This window comes from Convolutriloba macropyga, chromosome 6, assembly GCF_964194025.1.
Source record: "Convolutriloba macropyga chromosome 6, txConMacr16.3, whole genome shotgun sequence".
Lineage (NCBI taxonomy): Eukaryota > Metazoa > Xenacoelomorpha > Acoela > Convolutidae > Convolutriloba > Convolutriloba macropyga.
Window position 1 is genome coordinate 55,566,217 of NC_134473.1, and position 19,668 is coordinate 55,585,884.

The 19,668-nt window shown below is 34.0% G+C and overlaps 1 protein-coding gene across 1 annotated transcript in view; it reads right to left on the reverse strand.

Moving 5' to 3' along the window:
• LOC142341352 (carboxypeptidase D-like) overlaps positions 1-19,668 on the reverse strand; it is a 58,195-nt gene that overhangs the window by 10,299 nt on the left and 28,228 nt on the right. Inside the window, exons 9-10 of the mRNA XM_075392279.1 lie at positions 17,652-17,759; positions 3,675-3,799 (exon numbers count right to left, since the gene is read on the reverse strand). Coding sequence (XP_075248394.1) covers positions 3,675-3,799; positions 17,652-17,759 — 233 coding nt within the window. The remainder of the gene's footprint in view (positions 1-3,674; positions 3,800-17,651; positions 17,760-19,668) is intronic.

Genomic DNA, 19,668 nt, shown 5'->3' on the forward strand with positions numbered 1-19,668 from the left:
ATTGCGCATTCAAAGGACAAAGCACCAAATTTTCTGACAAATGCTACAATTTGTATAAAAGAAAAAAACATAATCGACTAACAAAAAAAATTGCTCTCGAACGACACGCAAGCCGTTGACTTAGCAAGAGTCAGTTGGGGCTTGAAGACTTATTTTTGCCCCATTTGCATCTTCGCTATTTCGCTGATTGTTGTTTAGACTTTGTTAATTTGGTAATAAACATTATAAACATAACCGACTAACTTCGGGTAAATTGCTCTCAAACGACCGGTGAGCGGCTGGCTTCGTCAGTAGCTAGCAACGGTTTAGTGAAGCCAGTTTTAGCTTAAATGAAGGGGCGTGAGGTGAGGTAATAGATGATATCACACCAAATAACAGCAGCTGAAGTGCGGCACCAACAAAAAGTTAAGGAAAGAGAAGGAGATAGAATGTGCGCGAGACAAAACGTGAACGAGAAATAGAAGGAAAGATATCTAGCTTTCTAAGTAATTAAATCATATAGAAAAAAACAAAGCGGAAAAAATCCACAATTCGCTGTGAAAAAAATCAAAGCCATTTTTGTCTCTGGAGTTCTGTCATGTAAACCGTCTGCAGGACTCAAAAAGTTTCGTTGCCCAGTAAACATCGCTAAACTCAGAAAAGGAAAAAAAATTAAAAAAGTTTCAAACAATCGCCAAATTTAACAAAATCTTGCCAAAAGTCATGAGATTATTATCTTCAGAACCATTTCATTTTCTCAAGAGACTATCCAGTGACCCCATTTCAAGCCTTAAATAGTTTCACTAGCTCAAAGATCCAAGAACTTGGAACATAAAAATTTTTCAAAAATTTGAAAAACTCTAAGATTTATCAAAAAATTGCCAAAATTCGAGTCATTAGAATATTGATAAACGTTTATTTAACCCTAGAAACTATGAAGCAGCTAATTATGAAACCTCGGAGGAGGCCCCTGGTGAAATTATTCAAAAAACTAGAAAAAATACGTTTTGCAAGTACGTTTTTTATAAAACTGCTTAAATTCGTGAAATTGAAATCCTTAAAAACATTCAAACACATCTAGAAACTATGCAGCAACATGTTATGAAAATCTACAGGAGGTTCCTTGGCTCTTGAGACTGGAGAAACCTAAAAAATGGAGAACAATTTCAAAAAACTTGAAAAAAATTGCAAATGATTTTTAAAAAATTGCTTAAATTCGCAATATATAGATTCTCAAAACATTCCATTACATCTAAAAACTATGTATTAGCCTATTTTCAACCCCTAGAGGAGGTTGCTTGGCTCTTGATACTGGAGAAACCTAAAAATGACAAAAATTGAAAAAAAAATTGGAAGTTTTAATAAAAAAGTAAAATGGGTCAGACGAAAAATCGGTCAAGCAAAAAATCGCATTAAAAAAGACCAACAGGACTAATATAATTGCTACAAACTTCGTTTGGTCGTAAAAAAAACAAAAACAACAGGTTTTTTTTTTAATGCCAGTCAAATATTTATTGTTTTGCTATCCTAAAGAATACTAAATAAATACCTTTAACAAATAATTTCGCCCAAACTTTGAAACATAGCCGACATATTGCCGGAAAATAGCCGCGATAGATGCTTGTGGGTATGACCAGCAGTCTTTTAATAGACCACTAGACTTTTTGGGTTAGATTCGGACTGTCATTTTTATGACACACAGAAGCTCTATAAGGAGAAAGCCCTAATAGGGCTTTTCAAAATTAATATTCGAAATCAAAAACTCAAGACTCTAATAATCAAGAACAACAATTAGGTCGCATTTGTTTGACACTACTTAAATCCACGCTAATCAGTTAAGAAGTCATTTTATTGAGTGTGGTAAGTCACGCAATTGACCTAAAAAAAAACAAAAACGCGGGACGCAGGGTAAGACGAAACAAAAATCTGTTAGACGAAGAACAAAATAGGAGCGCAATAATAGCCGCCTGGAATTGCTGAAGCGGCTATTAATAATATAAAACAAAAAAGTAGTTAACTATAAAAAAAAGTCGTAAAAAACTCAGACGTTAAAAATAGTCGTAGACGTTAAAAAATACTCGTTTTATTGTCAGAAAAGCTTAATCCTTTTTAAATTGATGTTTATAAGAAATTCGTTGCCCAGACTCTTTCTCTTCCTTTCTATTCAACCTCAAAGTCAGTTATTGATAGTTTTGATGAATCATGGCCAATTAAAAGGTTTAGTATTACCAAGGCAATTTAATTCGAAAAAATCAAACCAATTTCGTCGCACTTTTCTGCCTTTAGTAGTAAACTATCATCATTTGAGTTCAGCTGCTTATAAATATGAAGAAGAGAGAGAGAGAGAGAGAGAGAGAGAGAGAGAGACCAATTTAGATTACGCAAACAAAAACATAGTTGAGTAATATTTTAAGTTCGCAAACAAAAACATAGTTTATGAGTGAAATTTTAAAACTGTAAAGCTAAAATTCAGCATAAAAAGCATAAGATTACCATAATTGCTTGCAACTTCATTCGAGAGCAATTGAAAAAAAAATAAACAGAATGGAGACAAAATTTTGAAGCATTTTTAAAATGACGTAATAAATGTTTGTCAGAGAGTTCTGTTTTGGTGTGAATACAGGTCAAAAATTTTCGCTTAGTTTTCAAATAGCTTCTTTTCATGTTACTTTCGTTCAATTATAAGTACGTGGCCATGTCAAGTGTACGCCAGAAAGTGTAGCAAATTATTACTTTTCTGAGCTCGAGACTTGAATCCTCAGAAGATTACAATAAGGAAACTCTTCGTCGTTTCCATTACAAATTTCTACTGATTCAGCTTATATATGACAAAAAAGTTCTGCTTTTGAGTCGCATACCTATGAAACAAGAGCTTTTGTTTTATATTATGAGTATTAGGTCACGATCTATATTTTGTACACTTCATACTATATTCGTTCTCTTTGAGAGAACACTGGATAATATTTCACAAATCTTCTAACCATTAGAGAGTTAGAACATTATGTGCGTCCGCACATTACTGAGCCTCCATATTATCATTAATTGATGGCGATTTATGGTATTATTTGTCTAGAAAGGGGCGACACTTATAACATTTGTCAAATCACTTGAACTTTTTACATTAACAAGAAGATACTAGCAAATTTAACAAAGGAGCGGCCGCTGCATGAATTTCTTCTAAAAAAATTCTTCTAAAAACATAACCGACTAAACGTCCGAAGAATTGCTCTCGAACGACTAGTGGGAGCTCTAATCAATTGCAGCCTGCTTCAGTGGGGGGGGGGCTAAATGGGACTAAGAAGGTCAATAGTGGGCTTCAAATAACCAAATTAGAGGTTAACATATACCACTATTAAGATTTAAAGTGAAAAATGGCACCAGTTTCGGCGCACTTTTCATTTGACTTTTAGTATTAAATTGCCGCCAATTGGGTTCAGCTGCTTGAAATTGTGATTGAGAGAGAATTTTAGATCACGCGAAACGCATAAAGTCAAGGGGGTAAAAGTCACTCGAAAAGTCAAAACGGTCAAGCAAAAATTTTGCAATAAAAAAAGACACATACTTTTACAATAATTGCTTCTCTACGAGAGCAATTAAAAACTATTTCATAAAACATGCTGGATTCAGTCAGGATAAAATTTTTCTTTTCACTGGGTATCAAGATATCGCAATGGATCGTTAATAGTTCAGCTCACAATCATTCCAGTCGGAATTCCCGCCTTCGACGGACTGGATGGACAATTGGATTGACTGCTGGCGTCTCTCTTATGCCGTCTCTTAGTTCTCCCACGAACCATGCTCTCCGTCGACCGATCCATCTCTATAGCACACACAGTATAGCTGACACGAGATGAGTTTTATAGCCGTTTTTGTGGTAATACTGGAGAGCAATGAAATTCAGAACATTTAATTTATCACGCGTTGATTCTGTTTGTATTTGCGCGGCTCACAAAAAATTCTCTACAAAAAAGATACTAACAGCCAAAACGAAATGTCGGAAATGGCAGCCTAAACGACATGCATGTCAAACAATTTAGGGATCTTTTCCGTTTGTGCCCCCCCCCCAGCTTAGTGGGTGCATATTATTTGCAACCCCCAGACGCACGTGCAATATTTTTACATAATGATTTACTATGTAATGACACGTGCTCTGTCACTGGGGGGAGCATAACGTACTGGGGGGGCACAAACGGAAAAGATCCCAATTTAGATAGAAAGAGATTCAGCAACGAGTTTCAAGAATTTATTGACACCTCTTACAAAGCTATGAAAAAAACATAGCAGGACCAGTCATGAATTACATTTCAAAGAATTGACCAAACTGCTCACAATACCATCAACCTGCTTAAGAGAAGAGCATCCGATAGTAAACAAATCATATACCAAGAGGTCGATGGAAGTAAACAGAACACTACAAAATCTAAAAAAAAAAATTTATTTCATTTCACCTTTTAGAAATATAGGGTTAGTAATTGTATCAAGCAACATCAACTTTGAAAGACCTTCACACAATGGAAGTTTAAACACCAAACTCCAACTTTGTAGAAAACCATAGAGAAAAGGTAAAAGGACAGCAAACAACATTTGCAAAAACCTGTCTTTCCGACGTCACTGAAAAAGTGGCAACAAACTCATTGGAACGCACAACTAGAAACTGAACTCTTCAACATCTATTGCATTACTATATATGGGAATCATATATCAACTTAATGCAAATAACTGGGGGAACACGTAGCAAAAGTAGCAACAAATGCAGACAATAATCAGAAATTTAAAAATTTTCGAAAACCAATGTTGTCAAAGTCAACAGAAAAAATTAACAAAAACTGGAAACCCTATCTGATGTCAATTTTGCCTAACTACAGATCAAATGAAACTTATGAATAATGACTGAGCGAGAGAACAAAAAAACCGTCACAAAAACGGGAAAAATCCAAAAAGCACTAATATTTTCAAAATCAAGTCGTGTCAAAGTCGTGAAAACTGTTAGCTATGAATGAAAACGCTTAAATACATCCAAACATGATGCATTATATGAAGTGTACAGACCCGCCATTAGAAACATAGCCGGCAGATTGCCGGCAAATAGCCGCGACAGACGCTCGTGGCCTTCCATGAATTGAAACACCTAAAGAAATAAGATAGACAGATCGACCACCAGTCCTTCAATAGACCACTAGACTTTTCGGGTTAGCTTCGGACTGTCAATTTTTGACACATACGTTCTATAAGGAAAACGCCCTTAAAGAGCTAGTTCAAAATTGATATTCGAAATCAAAAACTCAAGACTAATAATCACAAATTAGGGCATATAATATTGGCACTACTTAGATGCACACTATTAACTAGTAAATCTTCATAAAAAATTAAAGTTCCATAAGTGAGTTCAAAGTCATTTTTTTGAGTGAGGTAAGTCACGCAATTGACCTAAAAGCAGAAACGACGTCACGTAAACAAATTTTAACTGCAAAGCAATAGAAGTAACTGAAGTCAATTCCAAGAAGTCAGGTCGTAAGAATCATCGATGGAGAGACGAATTAAAAAAAACCACGATGTCCCCAATAATAGCCGCTATCGCTTCGCGGCTATTAAACACTAAGTAACAAAAAACATACAAATTAGAAGAACTAGCAAAACGAAAAAATCACTAACATTTTTCAAAACAAGTTGTCAAAGTAGTAAAAACTTTCAATTTTCAAATGAAGAAACTAATTTAGCTCAGCAGTTACCGGTGGAAGAGCCAGAGAGACGTAACATTAAGGAGACTAACTGATAGAACAACAAAATATAACAAAAATGGGCGAAATAAAAAAAATATATTTTTAAAGGAAGTCCTGTCAAAAGTCGTGGAAACCGTTCTTGCAAATCCATTAGTTGCCATTTGAGGGGTCTTAACAACTGCAACGACGCATTATTAGAAGACATATATAAACATTTAAAACGAATTCGCATGGAAAATGAAGAGAGAAAGTGTATGGTCACAATCTAATCCACACAAATGACCTACAAAAAAGGGAGTGACATTTCAGTTATGAGAGAAAGCTGCCATTCAAAAAAAAACTTCAGCGTTTCTGCGTGAATACACAAGAGGAAAAAACGGTCACAAAAACGGGAAACCGTCAGAGAAAACAGTAATATCAATTTTTGAACAGCGAGCACATTAGATATAACAATTACGCAGACACTACTGAAAGAGAACTACTTTTAATTTATTAATTATCAAAATAATTGCAATATTTAAAAAGTGTAAAATTTTTTGAAAGTGACGAAAAATCAAAGTTTTATTTTTTTCTAGAGCTATGTTAAAGCGTGACAGCCTTGAGAAGTTCCTTGATATTTAGGGAAGCCCAAAATTTGCAAAAAAGGCAAATCACAAATTTTGAATGAAACAAAAAAGACTACAATAATTGGTTCCAGCTTTGTTTGAGAGCAATAAAAAAAACTACTAGGAACTCCCTAAAGCAAATAAATGAGATACTAAATTATTCCAGTTTGATAATCCAAAAAAATACAATTAAAAAAAAAACAAGCAAAAACTAAAAAAAATTATATTAAATGGAACTCAATAAAAACAACCAATTAAGAACATTAGTGCAATAACAAAAACATACCCGGCAGATTGCCGGAAAATAGCCGCCGTTGATTCCAATAAGCATGATTGGGATTGAAAGAATAGAAGATATCGAAAAAAAAAGATTTTTGTACAAAAACATTTTTTAAGATTTATTTTGATGGCATTTCGTAGTTGAACATACTTCTGTTTCTTAGAGAGAGACTACTGGGGCTACTATTAATACCAATAAGCATAAGAGATGGTAACTAAGACTTCTGGAACGACGTTCAAATAGCGGGCATCTAAACTTGGGCTTTATGGGTTTATCCCGTTTCTATTTCTGACTTCAATTTTTTATTCTGACTCTGTTCATTTTGAATTGCTTTGCAGCTGATGTTCAAATTCACTTTTAGCAGAATGAGAGAAGAGAGAAACTAGCCTAAAGAATTAAAAAATATTTCACGCAAAATGCTGAAAAAGCGGCAAAATGGTAAAGCGAAAAAAGTTCGACGAAGTAAAAAAAAAAAATAGGAGCACTATAATAGCCGGCCGAGAAGATGAGGGCGGCTATTAAACATAAAACCAATACCCTTGCACAAATTGCTCTCGAACTACTGTCGATACAATACTTTTAGGAGAGGTCATAGGCTAGAGAAGATTTTATGGCACAAAACTTCCGACAAGGGAGGAGTTCGAACACTCGACCTCTCGGATGAGAGTCGGGGACATTAACCACTACTGTACACGGTCTGTGTACAGTAATCTCTCAAAAATCGGCTTTAATTTAGCCATACAATTAATTTCCGCATGCTTGCAACTCAAATCACTTCAAATATTAAACGAGAAAAAGACACTCAAGAAGTCAATTGAAATAATGTTTTAGAAAACGGTCAAGCGAAAATTTTGGATAAAAAAGGCACACACACACACACACACACACACACGTTTACAATAAAGGCTTCAAATTTCGTCCCAGATCAATTAAAACATCCATTTGGACAATACTGTTCGCCAGATTTATTCAGCAATCTATTTTGCAACAGAATGCCAACAACTCAATCCAGAAAAATACTGAAATTCATCGTTAAAACGGACAAAATGCCAAAATTTCAATTAGGATCGAACTTTCACTCAGTCAAGAGATACTCATAATTGTCAAAAAGCGTTAAATCAGCTTTATGTGGATAAGCAGAGCCAAATTTAACCGACGAATTGAAGCATATTTTACTAAAAATGGTCAAAATCAGATTAATGCATCAAAATTCTACGTTGCAAAAAACTTAAATTGAAAAATTGAGACTGAACGTATGAGAAAAAAATTAAGATAAAATAACCAAACCTGCTCTACCTTACAAATAAATCTCCAATGACAGGACTGTGAACAATTAAAAACACATGACTTAACAACATGTGAAATGTATTTTAAAGTGACAACTGTAAGCTAAATTTACAGAATGACCATGAGTGGAAGACTCTTAATACTATATCCTCAATTCATAAATGTTACAGAATTCCAGCTATTCAATTTCTCAAAAAAATGATCAGAACCGCATTGTGAGAGGGGGGTGAGCGTATTGGGGGCGGGGGTAGTGCTAGAAGGAAGGGGTGGAGATCAAATCGCTTGGGGGGGGGGGGGGGGGCTCGAACTTTTAAGATCAAGAACCGCCTTTATAACCAGCAAAATGTTTCCTCAAAACAGTTTTGCTGAATGGGACACTTAGAGACTAGAAAGACTAGCGTAAGGCTCTAACAGCGCTCCTTAGCCACTTAATGTCCTCCGGGCTTTACCTGTTTATCCCCTTTTTGAAAACGAAAAGTTGAAAGGCTCAGGCGAAAAAGCGCATAAAAAAGATCACAAGACTAACATAATTGCTACAACCTTAGTTTGAGAGCAATTAATATCCTGTCACAAAAAGCTACAAAATTAGCCAAAATGGGCGACAAAATTGTTAATACTTGCTAAGTGTATGTAATTTTCTGTAGGATATAAAAATACTCAAAGTCGAATGTCATTGATTAAATGCGCAGCATGAACAAACGAGTTCTCTCGATCAGGAAAACATTTTCCCAGTGAATAAAATTTTCTTTTGTTTTGGGGTCAAAACGCCACCTGAACATAAAATACCTCCGGTTTAAAAAAAACGACCTCAAGAAAACCAATTCTCCCTCGAGTTGTACACAAAATCAAGAGCACCGCAATACAGCTGTGCTCAGCGTACAGATTCTATGCCCTAGTCAAACAATCGACAGGTCTCTGACGAATTGATTTCAAACAAGACTGAGAACTAGTGTGACCTACTTAAACGTGGGTGGGTTCTAAGCTTGAGTGGGTGCGCACTGAGGCCTTCAATTGATAGCATTGAATTATTTGATGCTTTTATATATTATTTGAATCTCGGTGACAATAAACTGAATAATAATTTAACATAACCGGCAGATTGCCGGAAAATAGCCGCCGTTGATTCCAATAGGCATGATTGGGATTGAAAGAATAGAAGATATTGAAAAAAAAAAAGATTTTTGTACAAAAACATTTTTTAAGTCCGATTTATTTTGATGGCATTTCGTAGTTGAACATAACGTACTTCTGTTTCTTAGAGAGAGGCTACAGGGGCTACTATCAATACCATTAAGCATTAGAGATGGTAACTAAGATGATTGGGATTGAAAGAATAGAAGATATTGAAAAAAAAAGATTTTTGTACCAAAACATTTTTTAAGTCCGATTTATTTTGATGGCATTTCGTAGTTGAACATACTTCTGTTTCTTAGAGAGAGGCTACAGGGGCTACTATCAACACCAATAAGCATTAGAGGTGGTAACTAAGACTTATAGGAACGACGTTCAAATAGCGGGCATCTAAAATTGGGCTTTATGGGTTTATCCCGTATCTATTTCTGACTTCAATTGTTTATACCGACTCTGTTCATTTTGAATTGCTTTGCTTAGCAACTGATGTTCAAATTCACTTTTAGCAGAATGAGAGAAGAGAGAAACTAGCCTAGAGAAGTCAAAAAGATTTCAAGCAAAATGTCGAAAAAGCGGCAAAATGGTAAAGCGAAAAAAATTTGACGAAGTAAAACATACCCGGCAGATTGCCGGAAAATAGCCGCCGTTGATTCCAATAAGCATGATTGAGATTGAAAGAATAAAAGATTTTGAAAAAAAAAGATTTTTGTACAAAAACATTTTTTATGTCCGATTTATTTTGATGGCATTTTGTAGTTGAACATAACGTACTTCTGTTTCCTAGAGAGAGGCTACAGGGGCTACTATCAATACCATTAAGCATTAGAGATGGTAACTAAGATGATTGAGATTGAAAGAATAGAAGATATTGAAAAAAAAAAGATTTTTGTACAAAAACATTTTTTAAGTCCGATTTATTTTGATGGCATTTCGTAGTTGAACATACTTCTGTTTCTTAGAGAGAGGCTACAGGGGCTACTATCAACACCAATAAGCATTAGAGGTGGTAACTAAGACTTATAGGAACGACGTTCAAATAGTGGGCATCTAAAATTGGGCTTTATGGGTTTATCCCGTATCTATTTCTGACTTCAATTGTTTATACCGACTCTGTTCATTTTGAATTGCTTTGCTTAGCAACTGATGTTCAAATTCACTTTTAGCAGAATGAGAGAAGAGAGAAACTAGCCTAGAGAAGTCAAAAAGATTTCAAGCAAAATGTCGAAAAAGCGGCAAAATGGTAAAGCGAAAAAAATTTGACGAAGTAAAACATACCCGGCAGATTGCCGGAAAATAGCCGCCGTTGATTCCAATAAGCATGATTGAGATTGAAAGAATAAAAGATTTTGAAAAAAAAAGATTTTTGTACAAAAACATTTTTTATGTCCGATTTATTTTGATGGCATTTTGTAGTTGAACATAACGTACTTCTGTTTCCTAGAGAGAGGCTACAGGGGCTACTATCAATACCATTAAGCATTAGAGATGGTAACTAAGATGATTGAGATTGAAAGAATAGAAGATATTGAAAAAAAAGATTTTTGTACAAAAACATTTTTTAAGTCCGATTTATTTTGATGGCATTTCGTAGTTGAACATAACGTACTTCTGTTTCTTAGAGAGAGGCTACAGGGGCTACTATCAATACCAATAAGCATTAGAGATTGTAACTAAGACTTATAGGAACGACGTTCATATAGCGGGCATCTAAAATTGGGCTTTATGGGTTTATCCTGTTTCTACTTGTGACTTCAATTTTTTATACTGACTCTGTTCATTTTGAATTGCTTTGCTGAGCAACTGATGTTCAAAAATCACTTTTAGCAGAATGAGAGAAGAGAGAAACTAGCCTAGAGAAGTCAAAAAGATTTCACGCAAAATGTTGAAAAAGCGGCAAAATGAGGTAAAGCGAAACATTTTTTTATTCGACGAAAAAAAAATAGGAGCGCTATAATAGCCGGCTGAGAAGAAGAGGGCAGCTATTAAAAAATACGAGCGCAATAATAGCCTGCTGAGAAGATGAGGGCGGCTATTAATAAGCATTAGAGATGGTAACTAAGACCTAAAGGAACGATGTTCAAATAGCGGGCATCTAAAATTGGGCTGTATGGGTTTATCCCGTTTCTACTTCTGACTTCAATTTTTTATACTGACTCTGTTCATTTGGAATTGCTTTGCTGAGCAACTGATGTTCAAAATCACTTTTAGCAGAATGAGAGAAGAGAGAAACTAGCCTAGAGAAGTCAAAAAGATTTCACGCAAAATGTTGAAAAAGCGGCAAAATGAGGTAAAGCGAAACATTTTTTTTATTCGACGAAGTAAAAAAACATAGCAGGACAAGTCCTGACGTACAATTCAAAGAAATTTCATTGACAAAACAGAAAAACTAGACCTACAATGGACTATGAGTGAATTGAGAAAACCATTTTTACAAAAAAAATCAGGTAAAAAAAATAAGAAAAAGACAGAAAATCAATTTCAAAATGCCGCATGTGAACAATAAAACCACTAGCGGGAAATGAAAATTTAATTCAAACAAAAAACTAGGCCTAGAATGAGCTTTGAATGGATTGGGAAAACCATTTAGAAAAAAAATCCAAACCAAAAAATCGAAAAAACAGTTAAAATCAGAGTGAAATTGCCGCATGTGAACAAAAAATCACTACCGAGAAACCGAATTTTTGTTCAAACACCGTTTTCGCACTCTACTTCAAAATTAGAGCGAAAAAAATTCACGCAGCAAAACCACTCGCTTTTTCGCTCCATTTCCTGTTGCGGCGTGACCAAAATCACTACTCCAATTTGACTTCAAAAATCATGAAAATGTGTGAACAGATCTTAAAAAAAAAAACATAGCCGGAAGAATTCCGGAAACGACTCGAAGTAGAAATCTGACTATTCTCACTAATCAGATGCATCACCAGCATACCACCAATCAACAGACATTGTAACCAATTCACAAATAAAAGACTGGAGAAGTGGAAACTTGACAAAGACCAAAAGCAAAAAACAATATTCTCTAAAAATCCAAACAAAATTCTCTACAAAAAGATAACATGCAGCTTCCCATCCATAACTCATAGAAATCAATTAGTTATATATTTGGCTTGATCAATCGCCCACCTAGTACTTGCAGAGAAACGTTGAACAACAAACTAAAAAAAGACTAAGAAAAACTCTTTAACGAATTAGAGTTTTGTATAATTTGTTTAAATGAAAACTGCCCTGCTAAGCCTTCAAGTGCAAATTCATAGAATCAACACCTACAAAAATGCTCATTATTGAGAAAAAGTTAAAAACAAAAAAACATTAAATTGGAAGAAATAGGCAAAAAACTTAGAAAAAAGACAAAAAGTGGCCAAAATTTGTTCTGATTTACTCGATTTTCTTTAGCAAAAACAACTCAAAACTATTATCAATCAAAATGAGAGACATCCAAAAGAGCTACAACAACTGAATTCCACTAGAAAAACTCCCAAATGCTATCAAAGGTTGAGGAAGAATAGAAACGACATTTAAAACCAAATTGAACAAAAAAACGAGAAAAAGTAAGGTGTTTTTTTAAATTTTACAAGAAAAAATAAAGCCAAATAAAGTTACTTTGAGCAAATAGAGCAAATAATTGCTCGAGAAATAATGGGCAAGTCATAACAAGCTAAAAAAATTGTCTACGACTGAAAAAAAAACGAAAAAAAAGCAAATTAAAAAAGTGGTTAAAAAATTCTCTATTTTTCTGTCATTTTTCTTCAGAAAAAATGTTTTATACCAACAAAATTGTAATCAATTTGTATCCCTGATATTCTTTGAGTAACGAGCTTCTATGCAAATTGCACTTAAAGCAGTAAAAAAAACAAAAGGCCAAAATACATTAAATTTCGTCGAAAAATCAGCAAAACTGATCAAAAACCTCCAAATTTGCATAAAACTCCAATTAACTACATGAAACCTTCAATTCCTTTCAGAACGAGCCCAAATCCAATACAATATCATAATCAGACCTCACAAACAAGAAAAATTGCAAAAAACTGCTTTTAAAAGCCGCACGTGAACAAAAAATTTCGCTCGCTCAGAGAAAATTTTTTCACACATCAATTTCTCTCTCTCTCAAAAACAGCGGTATGAACAAAAAACCACTCTCTTTTCGCTCCGCTCTTCACTTTTGTTCAGCAACCAAATCACTCCAAATTTTTTCACGCGTTTCATTTCCCGCTTAAAAATTCACTCCAATAAAATTGATTAAAAAAAAACATAGCAGGACAAGTCCTGACGTACAATTCAAAGAATTTTCATTGACCCAACAAACAACTAGACCTAGAACGGACAATGGGTGAATTGGGAAAACCATTTCTATAAAAAATCAGATGAAAAAAACAAAAAAAAACAGAAAATCAATGCAAAAATGATGCTAGGGAGAACAAAAAACCACTAGTGAGATATGTAATTTTGATTCTAACAAAAATCTAGGTCCAGAATGAGCAGTGAATGGATTGGGAAAACTATTTAGAAAAAAACCCGATCCAAAAAATTGAAAAAACAGGAAAAATCAGAGTGAAATTGCCGCATGTGAACAAAAAACCACTAGCGAGAAAGCGAATTTTTGTTCAAACACCGTTTCGGCACTCTACTTTAAAATTAGAGCGAAAAAAATTCACGCCGCAAAACCACTCGCTTTTTCGCTCCATTTCCTGTTTCGGCGTGACCAAAATCACCACTCCAATTTGACTTCAAAAATCATGAAAATGTGTGAACAGATCTTAAAACATAGCCGGAAGAATTCCGGAAACGACTCGAAGGATAAAATTGCCCATACTTATGACTTAATAACTAGAACAACTATTGTGAACCCTGAACCTCCACAAATGCCATAAAAAATAAGGAAAAATAGAGACGGCATTCAAACACAAATTGAACAAAAAAAAAACTAGAAAAACTTAATGAGTTTTTTTAATAGTACAAGGAAGCATAAAACCGAGTAAAGTTCCTTTGCACTTAGAGCAATGAAAAGTTCGCAAACCAATGGGCAAGTCATAATAGGCTAGGAGACTTCTCAGATTAAAAAAAAGAGAATAAGAAAAAATAATCTTACTCCAAAAAATAAGAAAAATGGTTAAAATTTTCTCAACTTTTCTACCAAATTTCCCAAGAAAAAAATTATTGATACCAAGAGAACTTTAGTCAAATGGTAACCTAAAATATCTTAAGTAACAAGCTTGTATTCGATTACCACTTAAAGCATTAAAACAAAAAAGCATTAAATTTTGTCTAAAAGTCAGCAAAACTGATCAGAAACCTCCAAATTAGCAGTAAACTCAAATTAACTACTTGAACACTTCAATTCCTATCAAAACAAACCTAAAACTAATGCAATATCATAATCAAACTTCAGAACGATCAAAAGATCGAAAAAACTGCATTTAAAAGCCGCACGTGAACAAAAAAAATTTTGCTCGCTCAGAGAAAATTTTTTCACACATCAATTTCTCGCTCCCTCAAAAACAGCGGTATGAACAAAAAACCACTCTCTTTTCGCTCCGCTCTTCACTTTTGTTCTGCAACCAAATCACTCCAAATTTTTTCACGCGTTTCATTTCCCGCTTAAAAATTCACTCCAATAAAATTGATTAAAAAAAAACATAGCAGGACAAGTCCTGACGTACAATTCAAAGAATTTTCATTGACCCAACAAACAACTAGACCTAGAACGGACAATGGTTGAATTGGGAAAACCATTTCTATAAAAAATCAGATGAAAAAAACAAAAAAAAAACAGAAAATCAATGTCAAAATGCTGCTAGGGAGAACAAAAAACCACTAGTGAGATATGTAATTTTGATTCTAACAAAAATCTAGGTCCAGAATGAGCTGTGAATGGATTGGGAAAACTATTTAGAAAAAAACCCGATCCAAAAAATTGAAAAAACAGTAAAAATCAGAGTGAAATTGCCGCATGTGAACAAAAAACCACTAGCGAGAAAGCGAATTTTTGTTCAAACACCGTTTTCGCACTCTACTTTAAAATTAGAGCGAAAACAATTCACGCCGCAAAACCACTCGCTTTTTCGCTCCATTTCCTGTTTCGGCGTGACCAAAATCACCACTCCAATTTGACTTCAAAAATCATTAAAATGTGTGAACAGATCTTAAAACATAGCCGGAAGAATTCCGGAAACGACTCGAAGGATAAAATTGCCCATACTTATGACTTAATAAATAGAACAACTATTGTGAACCCTGAACCTCCACAAATGCCATAAAAAAAAGGAAAAATAGAGACGGCATTCAAACACAAATTGAACAAAAAAAACTAGAAAAACTTAATGAGTTTTTTTAATAGTACAAGGAAGCATAGAACCGAGTAAAGTTCCTTTGCACTTAGAGCAATGAAAAGTTCGCAAACCAATGGGCAAGTCATAATAGGCTAGGAGACTTCTCAGATTTAAAAAAAAAAGAGAATAAGAAAAAATAATCTTACTCCAAAAAAAAGAAAAATGGTTAAAAATTTTCTCAACTTTTCTACCAAATTTCCCAAGAAAAAAATTATTGATACCAAGAGAACTTTAGTCAAATGGTAACCTAAAATATCTTAAGTAACAAGCTTGTATTCGATTACCACTTAAAGCATTAAAACAAAAAAGCATTAAATTTTGTCTAAAAGTCAGCAAAACTGATCAAAAACCTCCAAATTAGCAGTAAACTCAAATTAACTACTTGAACACTTCAATTCCTATCAAAACAAACCTAAAACTAATGCAATATCATAATCAAACTTCAAAACCATCAAAAGATCGAAAAAACTGCATTTAAAAGCCGCACGTGAAAAAAAATTCGCTCGCTTAGAGAAAACTTTTCAGACATCAAAATTGATTAAAAAAAAGTAAAGAGATTAAAAAAAGTTAGTATTATCTGTCATTGAAAAGTGCTCTAAATACATTCCATTGAAACCTCTAGAAAAGTTCCTATCAAAAGCTAGAATACTAAAAAGTAGCAAAAAGCAGAATCAGAAGATTTCAGCAAAAATTCAAAAAAAAATCGCGGAAATCTTCATAAAAATTACTCAATTATCTTTCATAAAATGACTCAAAACTGAAACCAAAATCATCAACACGCATTAAAAACAACTAAATTGGACTATAGGCATCCCCAAATGCTATAAAAACTTGAAGAAAACTAAGAGCATATAAAAACGACTTGAAAGAAATTTTAGAAAAAAATAAGCTTTTTTGATTTCACAAGAGCACATAGAGCCAAAAAACGTTAAATGGAGCAAAAAGAAAACCGAAAAACTTCCAAAACAATAGGAAAACCGAATAGGCTAAGAAACTTCTCTAAGTTTAGAAAAAAAGCGAAATACAGCAAAAAATTAAGAAGAATAATTAAAAAAGTTTCAGTTTATTGTCATTTTTCTTAAAAAAATCATTTAAAACCTAAGAAAATGTAATCACTTGGTATCTAAAGACTCAGTAACTAATATGCGTCTAGTCAAAGCCCATACAAATCAATAAAACAAGACAAAACGCAAAAAATTGATAAAATTCGCCTAAAATTCAGCAAAATAGCTGAAAAACCAGCAAAATGGTATAAAATTCTTATTAATGACCAAAAACCTACAAACCACTATTAAAGCAACCTTAAAAATCACACAATATCATAGTAAGACTTCTAAACCAAAAAAATTATCAAAAAAAAAAAACGGTTTTAAAAAGCCGCACGTGAACAAAATTTTGCTCGCTTACAGAAATTTTTTTCACACCTCAATTTCTCGCTCTCTTGAAAACAGCGGAATGAGCAAAAAACCACTCTCTTTTCGCTCCCCTCTTCACTTTTGTTCAGCACCCAAACCACTCTAAAATTTTTCACGCGTTTCATTTCCTGTTTCAAAATTCACTCCAACTAAAGTGATTAAAAAAAAAAGGACTTCTCCAATACTCCTCTTCGAGTCGTAAAAAGACAGCGCCCAAATACAATTCAAATTCTTTGAATTGTAAAAAATAGGAGCGCTATAATAGCCGGCTGAAAAGATGAGGGCGGCTATTAAACATTGAAATAAACTGCATAAAAATGTCACCTGAGTAAACTTCAGTCGACGAATGATTGAGTACAGATACTTTATTTTTGGGATCGTCAACTGAAGGCGTTATAAAAATGATTAACTTCATAGTACACAAAAAACTATATGAGGTATTGATCGATGCGCACTTTAACTACAAAATAGTTGTTGAAACCTTTAGAGATATAAAAAAATCAGTTCGAAACACGCAAACTTCTCTAATTTGAAAACCTTAAAACGTAACCGGTTTCAGCCACCATTTAAGCTTAAAAGAATCGCACCCTAACTTAATGCCTTCGGGCTGTATCGGCGTTTATACAGCTTCTTTCGACCCCCGACGAGTTCAACAAACTCAAATTCTTTAGATCGGAAAGGACAGTATCAATACAATAACTTAGAATTTGGAAAAACAAGACCGACTATAGCTACGCTCAGCTTACAGGTGTAATCATTTAAAATGCTTGCAACGAAAATTCAGAAAGGCTGAGTAATGCGCTGCATTGAGCATATTTTTGAACGAGTTGTTTCTTAGATGAAATCCAATTTAATTTTTATCAATAATGTCACAAACGTGCCTTACAAACAATTGAAGATAGTCGTACCTGGTGGGACGAATACTCCATCGAATCCAGGGACAACATTCAGAGTGAAGACTAAAGGCTGCTGCTTCAACCAATTCTCCAGCACTGCTACTTCACGAAACGACGAAGCTAAACACAGGACGATAAACATAGCTGGCAGATTTCCCGAAAATAGCTGCGATAACTTCGTAGATCAGCGGTCACAAAAAGGTAAACATAGCTGGCAGATTGCCGGAAAATAGCCGCCGTTGAAGCACATCGGGATTGAAACAGAAAAAAAAAGAAAAAACAAATTGACAGAACTTTTTCCTGTTTCAAAGCGTTCTAATTTGGTGTGCAGGTTCAGTTAGATTCTAAAAATTTACTTAAATAAGTTTCTAAACTAAAAGCTATTAAGCTTAATGTCAGCTAGCAATCGCTCTAATGAACTTTGATAAACTAATGCACTTTCACTAAATACCCGCGCTTTATCGGTTCATCCCGTTTCTTTTGATTTTGTCTTGACATTGACCGTATTCACTACATTGGGTAATTCAATGCGTAAAAGAATTTAAAATCCATTCAGTTTAAACAGTGAATGGGCTAAGTCACGAGTCAAACGTGAAAATCGTGACTTATGTAAAACGAAAAATATGATCAAAGGTATATAGAAATTTAAAAAAGGAGAGCGCCTAAACAGTAGTCGTTGAGATGCTGACGACTGCTATTAAAAAACATAGCTGGCAGATTGCCAGAAAACAGCCGCAATAGGTTCGTAGATCTGCAGTCTCAAAAAACAGTAAAAAGACAGACCCAAAAAATTCGTCTTTTCATTGAAGGCTGATATGTTATATTTTGATTAAAAATCTGTACAAGTTTTTGTGGCCTCTATTAGCTGCTCTCAAATAAACTGCATTTAGAGTTACACACATCCATTTGACCTTATCTCTTTGAATTAAATTAAATAAAAGTCAATTTCAAAGTGAGAAGTCATTTTTGAGAGTGAGGTAAGTCAAGTGTGACCAAAAATTTAATCACGCAAATGAACAAAAAAACTCGATCCACTAAGATCGAAAAATGACGTCACGCACGCACTTCAGTTGAAATTGCATGAGCGCATTAACGGAACGCAGATTTCAAGTGCTTGTGACGTCATATGGTCGTAACAAAAATCGCGACGACGAAATAAAAAATATAGCCGGAAGAATTCCGGAAACTACTAAATGTCATATCTACCGAACGAACTGGTTTTTCAGTTAGTTAATGTCTCCATGCAGAAAGCATCATCCAGCGAAAACAATCAAAACTCAAACAACGGTAAAAAAAAATGTCGGCAAAACAAATAAACAAAAATTTAGGAAAGTTCAATTTATTTTCTAGGTAGTACAAGTACATATACAAACAAAAACCGTTGTTTCATGCTATGAAAACTAGTTATCTAACCACAAAAAGCAGCCAAGCTTCAATGGGCTCACAAACATCTCGATTTTAAGAGAAATTAGGGAAAAAAATTTGTAAACATCCTCAAATTTTGTCAATTCCCTAGAAAGAGACACTTTGTAGCAAAAGAAACTTGTATTCTTTGTAGTAAAAATAGCCTACAGTCATGGGGCTTTATTTCAATTGACAATTAACTCAATAAAATGGTACAATGTGCCAAAAATCACAAGAAGATTTGAAAATCAGCAAAGAAGTTAAAAAATTTACAAATTAATCACCAAAAAGACAAAAACAGGATATACAGGAAAAAAACGTTTAAAATAAAAACTAAGACCCCAATATTTTTTGTGGAAAATAAGTACAAGCCATTAATTTTTAACGGCATTTCAAGCAAATTCTCAGGGCCGCATTATGTCGATTGAAATGAATTGTACAAAAATAATTCTTAGAAAAAGGCTAAAATCCTTATTTCTTTTAACAACTGAAACAAGCAGAGCTTATTAGAAATATAGGTCGGAAATAAATACTCAAATAGACTGATACATGTTAAAATGCGGAGAATAAGGACAAAAAAAACATTAAAAAACCTCTTCTTGATTTTTGAAAGTTAAAAATCAAA